The sequence below is a fragment of the Pan paniscus genome, chromosome Y (genome assembly GCF_029289425.2).
Source record: "Pan paniscus chromosome Y, NHGRI_mPanPan1-v2.0_pri, whole genome shotgun sequence".
Lineage (NCBI taxonomy): Eukaryota > Metazoa > Chordata > Mammalia > Primates > Hominidae > Pan > Pan paniscus.
This window is the reverse complement of record NC_073273.2, coordinates 29,773,911-29,791,581: the sequence shown is the minus strand read 5'-3', so window position 1 is coordinate 29,791,581 and position 17,671 is coordinate 29,773,911. Positions and strand designations below refer to the sequence as shown.

At 37.9% G+C, this 17,671-nt stretch overlaps 1 protein-coding gene across 2 annotated transcripts; it reads left to right on the top strand.

The window, feature by feature from the left end:
* Positions 1–353: 353 nt before the first annotated feature.
* LOC129395776 (RNA-binding motif protein, Y chromosome, family 1 member F/J-like) lies at positions 354–14,803 on the top strand. 2 transcript variants are annotated; one of them, XM_055107224.2, is made up of 12 exons: positions 354–488; positions 2,353–2,465; positions 2,926–3,029; positions 5,994–6,171; positions 8,083–8,235; positions 10,246–10,360; positions 11,315–11,425; positions 11,861–11,971; positions 12,408–12,518; positions 13,440–13,550; positions 13,637–13,725; positions 14,226–14,803. In XM_055107224.2, exons 2-12 carry the CDS (start codon positions 2,357–2,359, stop codon positions 14,525–14,527), a joined length of 1,494 nt encoding a protein of 497 aa, XP_054963199.1. In that variant the 5' UTR covers positions 354–488; positions 2,353–2,356; the 3' UTR covers positions 14,528–14,803. The 2 variants fall into 2 exon arrangements, with proteins under 2 accessions (XP_054963199.1, XP_063458079.1); XM_063602009.1 differs by lacking the exon at positions 354–488 and having other exon boundaries at positions 2,357–2,465; positions 13,637–13,718; positions 14,224–14,238.
* The last annotated feature ends 2,868 nt before the right edge of the window (positions 14,804–17,671 follow it).

Below are 17,671 nucleotides of genomic sequence, written 5' to 3'. Positions count from 1 at the left end.
CTCTGGATCTGCAATATTCGGTACCATCAGCCTAGCCTGCCTAATGAAGTGAGATGTTTCATGTGTTCCCTGTGGGTTAATTAATGTCTTGCCACCCTCAGGATGCCAGTTAGGGTGTAGGTCTTCCATGCCCACAATTGCAAAGGGCTCACAGTTCGCGTGTGCCTTATTCCACCGCCGCCCGCCACATGGCACAAGCGTGGTCTCGGAAGAGTTACCGCGAGATGATGGAGCTGCAGGCCAGCTGGGGCGGAGGGGCCTCAGGACACGCCCACAGCCTTCGCAGGAACTGGCTGACGCCCACCGCCTTCGCAATGATTGGCCGCTGGAGGTAGGCGGGATTTCCGGGCACGGCTTCTGGCGTCCTTCCCTCTCAGGGTAGCTGCCGCTGTCCTTCCCGCAGTTGGCCCTGTGGTGTTCCGAAGCCGGTTCCGTACGGCCTGAGGGCCAGGCGAACCTCAGGCTCTTTGTCCTACTAAAAAGCGCAGGTATTTTCTGTTTCTCTGGACAGCTGGGTCTCTCGGCAAGAATAGAAAGCAAAGGTTTGGGATTTTGTCTACAAAAGGGGATGGGTTTTCTATGTGTGGTTGTTGAATTACGGGAGGAGTCAGTGGGGGAAAGAACTCCTCAGTGCTATTAAGAGACTCACTTTCGTTAAACTCATTGATTTTTGCTGAGGATTCTACCTTTAAGTGCCTAATATGTCCGACTAGTTGTGGGAGATGGTGCTAAGCCGCCATTTGTTTTCATGTGCACTTTTTATTAAAGCGGGTTTTCTCTGTGAATGTGGTCATAATTCAGAATACAGGCAATACACTTAACCACTGCGATTAAAAAGTCACACTTTTAGTTAGCACATGTCGCGTGTCTGATTTGCTTGGAAGAAATTATCAAATTTTGACATAAATTGTGTTACTTTAGTGTATGTAGAAATATGGGGCCACAAATAATCTGAGTTTCAGTTTGCCTCTGTAAAGCCTGTGATTGTCTCCTTCGTTGTATGACAGTATTTGAAAGATGTTTCATGTATCTTTGGCACCGTAAATAATTTAAACCGAATAAGTGGGTGTAACCGAGATAAATGGAGTTAGATAGCCGAAAACTGGAACAAAATAGATGCGCTTAAGTTATTCTGTTAACCTGGCACACTGCCTTACTCCTGTAATCCTAGCATTTTGGGAAGTGGAGGTCGGAGGATGGCTTGAAGTCAGGAGTTTGAGACCAGCCTGGGTAACGTAATGGACTCTTTCATTGCTATTTTCGCATCAGGGACTGGTTTAGTAGAAGTCAGTTTTTCCTCAGACAAGGGTTGCGCAGGGGAAGAAGGCGGCGAGGTGGACACGTTTGGGAGTGGGGGCTGGCGGCAGGGCTCCGAGGGGCACGTGGTGGGGCGGGTCTTCCGGTAGGAGCAATGTGACAGAGGCCAGGTGGGGCAGTGAGGCTGTCACGGGGACAGGGAGGGCCAGCGAGGGAGTAGGGAGGATGGTTTCCGGATAAAAGTGTACCACCTCAGGTCATCCTCAGGCGTTACATTCTCCACAGACAGGTATTACATGTCATCCTCCGGCATCACATTCAGGCCACAGATAGGTACGGGTTGAAGGCTAGGGTTTGGGGATCTTTGACCTATTGTATATTTCAAATCACTAAAAGATGGTAAAATATTTAAAATATTCTCCTCCTAGAACATTTTAAGTAGCTCGATTTAATCTCTTATCCAAATATCATGCTGAGTGTGGTGAGTCACCCTTGAAATCCCATCACTTTGGTAGTCCCAAGCTGGCAGAACACTTGAGCCGAAGATTTGGAGACTAGCTTGGGCACTATGGGGAAACCCTTGTCTATTTTTAAAAATACAAAAAATTGCCCAGCTGTGGTAGAAAGCGCCTGTAGTACTAGCTACTTGGGAAGCTGAGATGTAGGAAGATCAGTTGAGGCTGGGTGGAAGAGCCTGCAGTGAGCAGTTCACTTTGGCAACAGGAGACATACATCTCAAGAAAGAAAATATGCAAAACATCACACTGTACCTCATAAATAGATTCTTTTCAAATAAAATTATTTAAATGGGGACATTCTTCATATTGCAACTGAGGAAAATTACAATAGCTTTTCTTATCTAATTTTTAGAAGTGAGATTTTGTCAGGTACATACTAAAATGCAGCATTTGTCCATGAAGTTAGTGCCCCTCTGCTCTGAGTGTTACAAATTTTACATATATAAAGTAAGAAATACTAAAAAGATGTCAGCCTCGGGAAGGGAATTTTACTTGGGTTTTCAGCACAGTACGTAATAAAATTTTCTCTTTTTAGCTTATTTATATCTAAATATAGATAATTTTTTACCATTTACAGCACAATGGTAGAAGCAGATCATCCTGGCAAGCTTTTCATTGGTGGCCTCAATAGAGAAACCAATGAGAAGATGCTTAAAGCAGTATTTGGGAAACATGGTCCCATATCAGAAGGTAACTCTTAAAACCGTGTCTCTGTGTGTGTGTGTGTGTGTGTGTGTATTTTCACATGTATATTTCAATATGTATGTTTAAAATATGTATGTTATATATATATGTTTTGAAAAAATATATTTTTTCGAAGTTCATTGTATACCTACGTTAAAATGCCTTATGCATTTTAAACTCTTATTTTGTAGTATCCGTTTGATATTTGGAAAATTCTCATAGTAGTAGGTTAAGGTTCTGTGGAAAGGATAACCTACTACTTAGAAAGGAAAATGAGGGAAAGTAAATGTGCTGTGGAGTTCCGAAACAAACTGGAATAAACTAGACTGACTGTAGGGGTGACTGAGTACTGAGAACCATAATAGTGATGTGAAATGCAATTATTTTTTAGTTTGATGTAACCTTTAGATGGTGAGTACCTTGATGAGTCCATTATATGAATGTAAAATGTTTTCATATATTTTAGTTCTTTTGATAAAGGATCGAACCAGCAAATCCAGAGGCTTTGCATTTATTACTTTTGAGAACCCTGCAGATGCTAAGAATGCTGCCAAAGATATGAATGGAAAGGTAAGAGTCCCTTATTACTAATATTCTAACTCTGTTCTTCAATTAACAATATTTCTAGGTCTTTTTAATATTACTAAACTTTTGAAGATAGTAGAATGACACATGAAGCCATCCTCTTTTTTGTGCCATATACGTGCAAGTGTAGTTGGAAGGGTATTGGAATTAACATTCTATAAATTAATATTTGGTAACCTTTTTCTATGTTTGTATTTCGATATGAGTGCAAATAGATTTTAAAAGGTTTTGAAGAGCTTTAAAACTTAAAAGGAACCCTCATGTAAATGAAAGTAATAAGTCAATATTTATTAAATGCTATTAATAACAGATGCACAAGAAGGAAAGACTCTTTCCTTCTTGAAGAATGTATTTTATGAAAATATATTCTTGCAAAAGTGTATTTAAATAAGACCCTTACATTTACGGAAAGGTTAAGTAGTTGAAAATAGAAAATAATATGAGAACATTGAAGTCAGATAACAGAAGAAGTAACTGGCATTCTTGGCTCCGTGCTTGCTTTTTCTCCTAAGGACATTTCTTTCCTGTCACCAGAGTAATTTATGTAACATGAATAGCTAATTACTCATTTCCCCAGTGTGTTTGAGGACTTGTTTTGATTGAACCAATGGTCTCTTGTCCTGTTGAGTCTTAAATCTAGAGATTGTGTGTTTACTTAAGCTTTAAACTTCTATGTAATTATATTAATTATTGAATTCCTTTACATTGTAGTCAAGAGCATTCCATTCTGTGCTCTTTAGTGTTTTTTGCTTTATAGCATTATCCCAATCATGCCGGGCATGGTGGCTCATGCATGTAATCCCAACACTTTGGGTGGCCAAGGCGGGCAGATCACAAGGTCAGGAGAAAGAAACCATAATGGCCAACATGGTGAAACCCTGTCGCTACTAAAATACAAAAAAAAAAAAAAAAAGAAATTAGCTGCATCTGGTTGTGTGTGCCTGTAGTTCCGGCTAGTCAGTAAGCTGAGGCAGGGGAATCGGTTAAACCCAAGGAGGCAGAGGTTGCAGTGAGCCGAGACCACGCCGATGCACTCCAGCCTGGCAACAGAGCAAGAATCCGTCTCAAAAAAACAAAAAATAAATAAAATAAATAAATAACGTTATCCCAATCTGTTTTTAGGTCCTGTTAGTCTTCAGGCTATTCCCAAAGTGCTTTTTTAGACTCCTTGAGAATTATCCTTCCCTGTGTATGGCTCATAAATAAAATTTATGCTTCAAAAACCACTTAGATTTCATATTTTCTTCCTCATTGCGTATTGTAGGTATTTTCTACTCGCTGTACTATGTATTAATCTATTGATCGTGAAATTGTATATAGTGCATATTTAAGTCTTGCTAGTTGCTTTTCTTTCTGTTACATCTAGCACACTTCCTGTCACATAGCAGAAAGTACATTTTTATTCACCCTTATAAATTACTATTTCAAGCTGTGGTAGAAACCGAGAGTTGCTTTTGGTTCATGGCTTTGTGGTAGGTATGGAGATAATTTTGACTTCTGTATAGGAATCTATGATAATTTCTTTTTTCCCTCTAGTTTTCAAGCAAAAGGGCAGATAATTTGTGTAAAGTTTTTGTTCGTTTGTTTGTTTTTTAAGATGGAGACTCGCTGCGTGCCCTAGGCTGGATTGCAGTGGGGCCATCTTGGCTTACTGCAACCTTCGCCTCCCGGGTTCAAGCGATTCTCCTGCCTCAGCCTCCCAGTACCAGGGGCTACAGAGGCGTGCCACCACGCCCAGCTAATTTTGTACTTTGAGTAGGGATGGGGTTTCACCCTGTTAGCCAGGATGAGCTGTATCTCTTCACCTCATGATCCACCTGCCTCGGCCTCCCAAAGTATTGGGATTACAGGTGTGAGCCACCGTGCCCAGCCAACGTTATTTCTAAATTACTTCATCTCACATGTTTTATTGTGTTAAAATAACTATGAATGTTGTATGCACATAAATGTTAAGATGGCCAATAAAGGAGGTTCTTCGAGTTTTCAGAGGGAATTAACAGTTAAGGAATTTTGGCTGACTTCAGAACACTGGGAAGGAAGCAGCCGTGGGCAAATCTGGGGAAAATATTTTGAGCCCAGAAATAACAAAAGAAGTTTCAAGGTAGGAACAACGGGCGATGTGGCTGCAAGGGGTCTTGTTCAGGGATTTAAGTCCTTCCTCCAAATAACAAAAGCCATGTAATTTTAAAATCGCATTATTAGCTGAACTGTTTTCAAAAATTGCTGTGGCCTGTAGAAAAGATTACAGTGAAAAATGTTATTATGAAATTAATTAGGATAGTTAAGCATTTCTGAGAAATTACCTGAAGTACTATATTAAGATTCGTTTTTTAGGGGCACGTCTAAGGCAAGGTAAGAAATGAGTAAGGCAAGAAAACTTAATGAGATCAAACAAGGATCACATTTACAGAAACATTTTTAGAGTCAATATAGAATTGTAAATCATATGGGGACATTTTATGTAAGTGTTAGCAAATCCAACAAGAAACAACTCATAATGAGTAATGTGACTAATCACTCTGAAAAAGTAAGCTCATTTTTTTTTAAATGACACAAGTTTCGTTGGGACATTGCAACTTTCAAATCAGTGATGTGACTACAAAGATGAAGTGGATTATATATTGTAAAAAATAGATGTGCCACATTCTTCCATAGAATGTGTGATGGGTCAATCTTTTTTTTTATGTTTGAGTTTTTTTTTTTTAATAATGGAGAAGTTTTCAAGGAATTTGAAAAATAGAATTTGTGTTTGATCCCTTAATGGAAGGCATGTGCTCAGTAACTGTCTCAAATTTGGCATTGCGAAAGATGTGTTCATTTTAGGAGAAAAAAAAGTTTCCTTTTGAGAGAGAATACCTCGAATTGAACTACAGTTGATGTAAAAATGTTTGTAAAATGTGCATACGTTAAATGTGCCAGTGTTATTGATAGTACCCTTAATACTTCTAGTCTTTGGATGGAAAAGCAATAAAAGTAGAACAAGCCAAGAAACCATCTTTTCAAAGTGATGGTAGGCGGAGACCACCAGCTTCTTCGAGAACCAGAAGCCCTTCAGGAAGTCTGAGATCTGCAAGAGGAAGCAGTGGAGGAACAAGAGGGTGGCTTCCCTCACATGAAGGACACCTGGGTAATGTTTTAAAATATAAAGATGGAACCATAGGACTGAAAGAAAATAAGTTTGACGATATCGAAATTTCTCAATTTTTTTATTTCCTGTATGAAGAGAAAATTAGCTTATTGATAATAAGCAAACTTATTTCTAAGTACTAAAGGCGTATTAGAAGAATGATTGAACTAATATCTAACATTTGTTTTAAAATTATAGTAAGTTTGCACTGAAGTAACACACATTTGAAACTGGGTTGTGTTTGTGAATGCTGATTGCCTGTACTCAACCGGTTTTCTGCAGAACCCATTTATATTCATTATACTTTAGAGTTTTCTACTTTAGGGCCCAGAACTTCGTGTCAGTTGTATTATCAAAGTACGATGTAATATTTAAAATTTTCCAACAGGAAAAAGTAACTGAATACTGAAGATTGATTTTGCAGTATTTGTTTTCTTGTGTCTACATGTGGAAACATCTATGCAAATGTATTGCTTTGTAATTTTGATACAGAGAGTTTGTACATTGGCCTGCCATAAAGCATTTTCAATTGAAGAAATGTAGAACTTTAATTTCTGAAAAGAGTGTGTGACTCTGGAAAGTTCTAAAAACCACGGCTTCACAGATATGTATGAATCTTTCTTTGCTGGAGGCTGAGTCACTGAAAATGATATTTATGAGTGATTTACTTAATAGAAATGAGGGGTCCATCTTTACATCCAAAAGAAAAACAAACCATATATTTAAAAAAAAAGGAAAAAAAAAACTGTTGGATGGGCTGGGCGAGGTGGCTCACGCCTGTCACCTCAGCACCTGGGGAGTACAGGGCAGGTGGACCACGGGGTCAGGATTTCCAGACCAGCCTGGCCAACATGGTGAAACCCTGTCTCTCCTAAAGATACAAAAAAATTTGCCTGGGCGTGGTGGCGTGCACCTGTAATCCCAGCTACTCAGGAGGCTGAGGCAGGAGAATCACGGGAACCTGGGAGGCAAAAGCTGCAGTGAGCCAAGGTTATGCCATGGCACTCCAACCTGCGTGATAGGGCAAGAGTGCATCTGAATAAATAAATAAATAAACCTGTTGGTTAAGTTGTATTATCTATTAACCAACCTTCAAAACTCTAACAATTAACTTGGAGTTTTAATAACCAGACGTGTAATTAATTGGAGATTGTTTTCAAGTTGAAATTGCAGTGTTTGCTCCAGTTTAAGATGCATAGCTTCATGGCTATTTTGTCTCCACTGATCTTGAGGGTGAGGTTCAATTATACTCTGCCACGGACGAGAATGTATATATAAATTCTAACCTGTAACACCACCTGGCAATTGGCATATATCTACATTTTTGTAGATGTAAAAAAATATGTTTATATTACCGAATATGCAATTCTTAAAGACTGTTAAAATTCAGCATAGTCTCATCTGAAAATTAGTGTCTCATAAGGGAATTTTAAGAATTCTATATTGTGTTAACAAATTTTAGAGACAATGTATTTTCCTGATATGTGACTTCTTGGTATTGGAAATATTTGAGTTTCTTTGAATGGAAATTAGTTTATCTTTATGATGTGCTTTGAAAATTTTTCCTCATTACAGAAGGATATAAACAGTCAGTTATCATTTTTCTTTTAATATTTTTATGCCTATTATATTTAGATATTTTAGTGATAGGTTTCTGCCCTGTTCACGCCCCATTTTCCCACATCTCTCCCTCATACCGATATATTATGATACTTGAGTTTCTTTCTAGATTTTCTAAATGAACTTTTATTGCTTGAAGTGTACTAATACCATGTAGGAATGCTAATTTTATTAGTTTAGACAAAATGTGAATTTGTTATAAAATGTAGAAAATATTTGTAAACAACTAAAACTTAGCCATTTAAGAAACAGTGATGTTAGTTAACTAAAAAGATTTTGTTTGAAATTCAGAAGATGGTGGATACACTCCTGATCTCAAGATGAGTTATTCTAGGGGACTCACTCCAGTTAAAAGAGGTCCATCTTCAAGAAGTGGAGGGCCTCCTCCGAAAAAATCTGCTCCTTCTGCTGTGGCAAGAAGCAGTAGTTGGATGGGAAGCCAAGGTAAATGCTACCTGACAGAAAGACCGTAGTTTTTGTATGACTGAAAATGAGCCGTTTTACCTGAATGCTTACCTTTAAGTTCATTGAACAAAAGGGAAGTGACACATACGTGAGCATAATTGCTGATTGATAGCTTTTATTATAGTTTCTATCTCACTAGGTACATTTCAGATTTATGTTGAAGAAATACTTGAGCTTCTCATTGCAGATCAAAGAAGTGATTAGAGTGAGGCCAACATTCCTTTTAATCCTGTGTTGGCTAGAAAATTCCCCTTAATTTTTCTAAAAGTTCCTAGCAGTATTCTTTGATGGTAGGCTTCTTGATGTAATTAATTCTTCCATTTCCTAAGTCCCCTGGTGTCCCATTCTAAAAATTGCTTGTTCGGTGACTTTGCCGGGTTGGAGTCTTGCTCTTACTACGTGAGAGTGCACTATGTGAGATGACGGCTTACCATAGCCTCAAATTTGTGAGATGATGGCTTACTATAGCCTCAAATTCCTGGGCTCAAGCAATTCTGCTGTTTCAGCCTCCCGAGTTTCTGCAACTACAGGCATGCAGCAGCACACCTAGCTACATTTTTTTCCTATGTTTTTGTAGAGAGAGGATCTGACTACATTGTCAAAACTGATGTTAAAGCCCGGGGCTCAAGCGGTCCAGCTGCCTCAGCCTTCCACACTCACTCACAGTGTGAGCCGCTAAGCCTGGCCATCCAGCTTCTGAGACCTCAGTAATGCGTATGTGCAAGGCATACTCACTGCTTGCATGAAGATTCAAAAGAACTACAAGAGCATTTAGCAGACAAGGAGTCATTGGGCTTAAATATGATTTAAAAATAAATTTAAGGCTCAAGAGGTAGACACGTAGGAGTCCAAAATTCTTAAATTAAGTGGATATCACAGAAATGCAGAGTTGTGAAATATAGGTGTATGTAAATCAGTAATTGAGATTGTACCGGGATGTTTAAACATTAACACAAGGTCCTTAGTGTAAGATTTGAAATTATTTGAGGAGAGAATTTAGAACTAAGCAACATGAGGTGAGCAGTAGGGTTGAATGCAAGTAATACTTTTGAGAATTGTAAGACTGCAGACTGAGCAGAAGAAAATAAGACAATAAATAAAAGTTCTTAGCAAGGAAGTTTAAGCAGAGCAAATTAAAATTCTTTCTTAGTCCTCCATCCACATATGGAGGAAGTTAAAAACTGCCATTTTCAATTTTACATTTCATACGTAGAGTATCGGTGAAAGGAGGTATTTATTGGCTTCAGGATACCCAAGCCAACACATTTCCATTGGAAAATTAGCCAGTGAAGGTATCATATGTGAAACACTGACCTCTAAGGAATAGCAAGTGAAGAATATATTAAAGGAGAAACTTTCTATTTTGAAATAGCAACAATGTTGTAATGACCCCTTGCATAGCATTGCTTTCTTTGCAGTAAAAGCAAATCCTGACCATCATTAGAAAATCTTCACTAATACATTTAAATTTGTCAACATTTAAGATAGAGCCAACCAGTTAGAGATAAAGAACTTTTATGTAAACATTTAGCATAGAGTCATTTAAAGGTAGCTGTATTTATGTGTGTGAGATGGACTGAATGATATTGGAAAATCTACCTTCTTTGGCTGAGAAAGGACAATGTATGTAAACTTTAAAATCAGTGAAGAGTTTGATGGTTTTACGTGTTTTCCCTGTGTCACTCACAGTCATCAGTAATTTACATGAAAAGGAAAATAAGAACTAAGTAGTTATTAACCATTACAAATGAACTTTTACCTAAGCATTAATGTTTGCCTTCAGCTTCATTAGAAGAACTGGCCTTGTGGAAGCCATGGGATTATCCAAAGCCATGAGAAATATTCACAGTGTCATGTCTGTCTAGTAATTTAGGAAACAAAGAATGGAGTCATAGAAGAAATAATTTAAAAAAGTTGTTTGAGAGAAGAGAAAATAGCGTTTCAGATTTGGTGTTCTTTACGTAATGTTCCATCATTTGAATGTTAAAGGTCCCATGTCACAAAGAAGAGAGAATTATGGAGTTCCTCCACGCAGAGGGACAATATCTTCCTGGAGAAATGATCGCATGTCACCAAGATATGATGGTTATGCAACTAACGATGGGTAAAGGAAAAATTAAAAAACACAGTTGATTTTTTTTTCTGTGGTGATGAAATTCACATAACAAAATTAAATATTATAAGGTGAACAGTTAAGTGGTGTTTAATACGTTCTGTGCCAGGCAACAACTACCTCCATCGACTTCCAGAACATTTTCATTACTCCAAATTAAAACTCCAACTACCAGTTAAGCAGTCCCTCCCAGTTTCTCCTTTTCCTCAGCTGCTAGATAACACCAGTCAGTGTTCTGCCTCTGAACTTAACCTGTTGTGGGTATTTAATGTTAATGTGCTCAAACACTACATGACTTTTTGTATTTGTCTCCTCTCCTTTTGCATGATGTCCTGAAGGTTCATTTACATCATAGCACTTCACTCCTTCCACAAGCTATTAACCCATTATTTTATCTGGGTTGTTTCCACCCGAGTATTTCTACGCACCAATATTTGTTTGAGTATGCCTATTCGGTTCTGGGTGTATATGAGTGGAATTGCATGGTCCTATGATAATGATGTTTGTTTTCTTGAGGAACCACCACATTTCTCCATAGTAGCTGCATCATGTTCCGTTCCAACCTAGCATTGTATCAGCATTCCAATTGATCTACATCCTCTCAAACACTTGTTATTTCCTGCTGTTTGAAGTTTATTGCCATTCCAATGTGTGTTTGAAATATGATATCCCATTTTGGATTTGAAATGCATTTTCTGCACCCATTAACTCATCATGCACTTGTGTCCTAGAACTTAAAGTATAATAAAACAAAAAGAAATGCATTTTCTGCATCACTGAATATGAGTATCTGTCCCATGTGCTTTTTGGGCATTTGCCGATTTTATTTGGGGAAAAACTGTTTAGAAGTTTGGCCTTTTAATTTTGTTTAAGTTGTAAGTTAGTCATGTATTGGATACTAGAAGTTGAAAATTTAAAATTTGTTGCTTAAACTTATGCACACAGAAATCATCCAAGTTGCCAAGAAACGAGGGATTATGCTCCACCATCTAGAGGCTATGCATACTGTGATAATGGTCATTCTAATCGGGATGAACATTCCTCTAGAGGATATAGGTACTGTACCTTTTTCTGGATTTGTCAAATAGATTTCTTAAATTGTTCATTCCAACTAACGTTCTATCAGGGCTCCAATTTATCTACATCCTCTCAAACACTTGTTATTTCCTGCTTTGGAAAATTTATTGCCCTTCCAGTGTGTGTGTGTGAAATATGATATCCCATTCTGGATTTGAAATGCATTTTCTGCACCCATTAATTCATCATGCACATGTACCCTAGAACTTAAAGTATAATAAAAAAAAATGCATTTTCTGAATCACTGAATATGAGTATCTGTCCCATGTGCATCTTGGGCATTTGCCCATTTTATTTAGAGAAATATCTATTTAGATGTTTGGCCTTTTAATTTTGTTTAAGTTGTAAGTTAGTCATATATCGGATACTAGAAGTTGAAAATTTAAAATTTGTTGCTTAAACTTATGCATACAGAAATCATCGAAGTTCCCGAGAAACTAGGGATTATGCTCCACCATCTAGAGGCCATGCATACCGTGACTGTGGTCATTCTCGTCGGCATGAAACTTATTCCAGAGGATATAGGTACTGTACCTTTTTCTGGATTTGTCAAATAGATTTCTCAAATTGTTTGTTCCAACTAACATTGTATCAGGGCTCCAATTTACCTACATCCTCTCAAACACTTGTTATTTCCTGCTTTTGAAAATGTATTGCCATTCATCTGTGTGTGTGAAATATGATATCTCATTTTGGATTTGAAATGCATTTTCTGCACCTATTAACCCATCATGCACATGTACCCTAGAACTTAAAGTATAATAAAAAAAAAGAAATGCATTTTCTGAATCACTGAATATGAGTATCTGTCCCATGTGCTTTTTGGGCATTTGCCCATTTTATTTGGAGAAATATCTGTTTAGATGTTTGGCCTTTTAATTTTGTTTAAGTTGTAAGTTAGTCATATATCAGATACTAGAAGTAGAAAATTTAAATTTGTTGCTTAAACTTATGCATACAGAAATCATCGAAGTTCCCGAGAAACTAGGGATTATCCTCCACCATCTAGAGGCCATGCTTACCATGATTATGGTCATTCTCGTCGGCATGAAAGTTATTCTAGAGCATATAGGTACTGTACCTTTTCTGGATTTGTCAAATAGATTTCTTAAATTGTTCATTCCAACTAACATTGTATCAGGGCTCCAATTTATCTACATCCTCTCAAACACTTTTTATTTCCTGCTTTTGAAAATTTATTGCCATTCATCTGTGTGTGTGAAATATGATATCTCATTTTGGATTTGAAATGCATTTTCTGCACCCATTAACTCATCATGCACATGTATCCTAGAACTTAAAGTATAATAAAACAAAAAGAAATGCATTTTCTGAATCACTGAATATGAGTATCTGTCCCTTGTGCTTTTTGGCCATTTGCCTATTTTATTTGGAGAAATATCTATTTAGATGTTTGGCCTTTTAATTTAAAGTTGTAAGTTAGTCATGTGTTCGATACTAGAAGATGAAAAGTTAAAATTTGTTGCTTAAACTTATGCACAGAGAAATCATCTAAGTTCCCGAGAAACTAGGGATTATGCTCCACCATCTAGAGGCTAGGCATACTGAGACTATGGTCATTCTATGCAGGATGAACATTCCTCTAGAGGATATAGATACTGTAACTTTTTCTGGATTTATCAAATAGATTTCTTATATTGTTCATTCCAAATAACATTGTGTCAGGGCTCCAATTTATCTACATCCTCTCAAACACTTGTTATTTCCTGCTTTTGAAAATTTATTGCCCTTCCAGTGTGTGTGTGTGAAGTGTGGAAGCTCCTTTTTTATTTGAAATGCATTTCCTGCATCATTGATTATCAGTATCTGTTTCATGTGCTTTTTGGGCATTTGGGCATTTTGGGCATTTGGGATCTGTGGGTATTTTATTTAGATGGTTGGCAATTTAACTGTGTTTAAGTTGTAATGTAGTTCTATTTTGGATACTACAATTTGACAATTTAACATTCCTTGCTTAAACTTGTGCACGCAGAAATAGTCCAAGTTCCCGAGAAACCAGGGATTATACTCCACCACCTAGAGACTATGCATACCGTGATTATGGTCATTCTAGTTGGGATGAACATTCCTCTAGAGGATATAGGTACTGTCATGTTATCTGGATTTATCAAATGGATTTCTTAAATTGTTCATTCGGAAATTGAAAAGACTTTTTTTTTTTCAATTTAGTTATCACGATGGCTACGGTGAGGCCCTTGGTAGAGATCATTCTGAACATCTACGTGGAAGTTCTTATAGAGATGCATTTCAGGGATACGGTAAGGGTCCAGGATGGATTTGTAAATTACAGAATTTTATTTAATAGACCGGATTGTTATTTTAATGAAATTCTAAGGAAAATTGTAAAGGACATATGCAACATGTTTAAATATTGAGTATTCTTTTTTTTTTTGATCATCCCAGAAACATATTTATTCATTTTCATCATTGTGCACAAATAATAAAATAAACAGTGCTTATCTGGTACTCATTATCAGTATAAAGCCTAGGGAATGATATGAAGGTGAGAACTTCAGTTAACGTTAAGAAAATGTGACTGAGCATTTACTTTAGAATTAAGTTTGTTAAGCTGCAAAATACTACTCTTACACTTCTCTTAAATAAAACCTTCTGACTATTGAAGACTTGATTAATATCCTGTCAACAAAGGCGGAGGAAAGCAGATATTTCCAAATAGTACTTTAACTAATTCATGCTTTAATGATAGCAGTAAAAATGTTTAAATGTAGTCCCACATATTATTTTATCAACCCTGCAGGGACGTCTCATGATGCACCACCTGCACGAGGGCCTCGGATGTCTTATGGTGGAAGCACCTGCCATGCATATAGTAATACACGAGATAGATATGGCAGAAGTTGGGAGAGTTACTCAAGGAGCTGTGGTGATTTTCATTATTGTGATCGTGAGCATGTTTGCAGAAAAGACCAAAGGAATCCGCCTTCTCTGGGTAGGGTGCTCCCTGATCCTCGTGAAGCATATGGTAGCTCAAGTTATGTGGCATCTATAGTAGATGGTGGGGAGAGTCGATCTGAAAAAGGAGACTCGAGCAGATATTAAAGCAAGCATTCAAAATAATAGTTATTGCATACCAAACCTTGTTTGCAAATCAAAAATTGAAATGTTATTTCTGCATCGTTACCTGCATATTACTGACAGAAACATGTTGGTTTTGTGGAGAGAGGTAGATACTGACTTCCTCCATGAATTTTTTGAGGTATTCAAAGGAAAAGGAATTGTTTTCGAAGTAATTTCATGCTTGTTGATGCTATTTGGAAAGTGTTTAGATGTAATATCTACCTTAAAATTTTCACAATAAAATTTTACATGTACTGCAAGATGCCTGGTGTTATTGGTTAGCCGCACATGCTTAAAGCAAATTCAATAGGAGAGTAAATTGTGTAGTTTGTTGTACGTTTTCCTTTGTTTCTTTGAACACAGATGCAAAATTAGGGATGTGTTATGTCGCCCTTGCAAGCTGCTCAAGTTTTCTAATTAGGCTGTTTCTCTTTAAAAACTAACAAGGTTAAAATGTTGGAGAAGTCTTCAGAAAGACTACAAAACTGTCTGCCTCACCAGAAAATGTTTATTTTTTAGAGGAATAGTACAGGTCAAAGAAATAATTGATGTATTGATACTAAAGTTTAAGACATCCAGAACATTCTATGTGAAGCATTCTGTGACTGAAGAGGATAACGGTAATGAAAACTTTTTTTTTCACGTAAATCAGAAGTGAACCAGCTAAGTTTCTCAGGTGCATACCATAATGAATTTAAATGTTTGTAGTTTAAATAGTGGAAAGTAAGTGTTTTGTCTTGTGAGGTACCCACGTTAATTTTTTCTTGAATATTTTGCCAATGGATGTTGTAAATAATGGTGTAGTAATATGTTCTTAGAGATAGGAATAATCTAGAGTGGTTGGGATAGTATCACATTTTTTTGAGATGAAGTGTAGCTTTGTCGCCGAAGCTGGGGTGCAGTGGCTCTGTCTTGGCTTATGGCAACCGCTGCCTTCTGGGTCCAAGCTATTCTCCTGCCTCAGCATCCTGAGTAACTGGTATTAGATATGTGTGCAGCACAGCTGGGCCAATTTTTGTATTTTTAGTGCAGACAGCGTTTCACCTTGTTTGCCAGGCTGTTCTTAAAATCCTGATCCACCCTCCTCAGACTCCCGAAGTGCTAAGATCATAGGCATGTGCCTCCACTGTCAGCCTATCGTATTTAATTGATAATATGAATGGAAACACTTTAAACCTCATACTTAGAGGAAAGTGAAGTGTATAAAACATAAACAACAGCATAAAGTTTCCGACGGGATTGCTTAAAGTTTTAAGACATCATTGAATGATAAAAATATTTAGACCGAAATAACTAAATGAATTAATTTTCCTGATTATACAAACTAAAGAAATGAAATACATCAAGTTCCAGAAGTTTTGCAGTCCATAATTCTTACAATTGACAGACTAATCTGCAAGGAGGAAGTATGTTCTTGAAAAATTTTGACACAATCATCAATTTTTATAGGGTAAGTTTACAAATAATTTTAAAGGGAGAAGTTACCAACTTTGATTTTCAAGTGAGTTATTCGTGTTATGAAGTGTTTTCATTCACCTGTAGCATTGTGAGGATGAAGTGAAAAGATAAATTCCCCGAGTCTTGTGTATCTTACTGTCCATGTGTGATGGCTCAGGTCTCTAATTCTAACACTTGGGGAGGCCGAGGCTTGCAGAGCACTTTAGGACAGGAGTTGAAGACCAGGCTGGCCAACACCATGAAACCCCATCTCTACCAAAAATACAAAAATTAGCCGGGCATGGTGGTGCCTGCCTGTAGTACGTTGCAGTTAATTGGGAGGCTCAGGCAGGACAATGGTTTGAACTTGGGAGCCTGATGCTGCGGTGAGCCGATATTGCACCATGCACTCTAGCCTGGGTGACAGAGTGCGACTCCAACACAAAAATAATTATGTCAATCAACAAATATATCAATAATACATAGGGTATCCTTCAGTTCAAGCAGTTATCGATTCTTTTTTCTTTTTTAGAGACAAGGTCTCACACTGTTGTCCAGCCTAGACTGCAGTGGCACCATCATAGCTCACTGCAGCCTTGAACACGGGGTTCAAATGTGCAAGCCTTCCATTTCAGCCTCCCAAGTAGCTGGAATTACAGACACACACCAACCACCATGCCCAGCTTTTGTGTTTGTGTGTGTGTGGTAGGGACAATGCTTTGGATATGTTGTTCAGGCTGGTCTCAAATTCCCAGACCGAAATGATCCTCCTTTCCTGGCTTCCCAAAGTGTTGTGATTATAGCAGTGAGCCACTGAGTCTGGCATATCTTTTCTTATTATGAGCGACATTCCACCTCACTGAGTCTGGCGTATCTTTTCTTGGTATCAGCGACATTTCACCTTTGCTCTTTTAATTATTTTGAGATGTACAATAAATCATTATTAGGTGTAGTCATCCTGTGCCACTGAACACTAGATATGATTCCTTCTAAGCAAGTATAATTTAACCCACCCCCATCCCCTCTTTGATCCCTCCCTTACCAGTTCACATTACTTGTATCAAAATATCACATGTATGCCAAAAGTATTTACAACTGTTAGGTACAAATTTTCATTCCCTTCCTCCTTCCCTCCCTTCCTTTCTTCCTTCCTGTCTTTCTTTCTTTTTGTCTCTGTATCTTTCTCTCTCACTGATTTATTTATTTTTTTCAGACAGAATCCTGCCCTGTCACCTAGGCTGGAGTGCAGTGGCGTGATCTCAGCTCACTGCTCCCTCCTTATCACGGGTTCAAGCAATCGTCCAGTCACACCCTCCTAAGCAGCTGCGACTGCAATCATATGACACCAATCCTGGCAAATTCTTTGTATTTTCAGTAGAGACCAGGTTTCACAATATTTGCTCAGGCTGGTCTTGAATTCCTTTCCTTTAGTGATCCACCCACATCAGCCTCTCAAAATGCTGGGATCCAGGCATGAGCCACAGTGCCCACCCAGCTGTATGCATTTCTCTCTCCCGTGATCTCTCCTATTTTATTATTTTATTCTCTTTTTATTTCTGAGACAGCGTCTCGCTCTGCTGCCCAGGCTGGAGCACAGTGGTGTGATCTCACTTTACTGCAAACTCCATCACCAGGGTTCAATGGATTCTCCTGCATCAGCCTTCCAAGTAGCTGGGATAACATCCATGG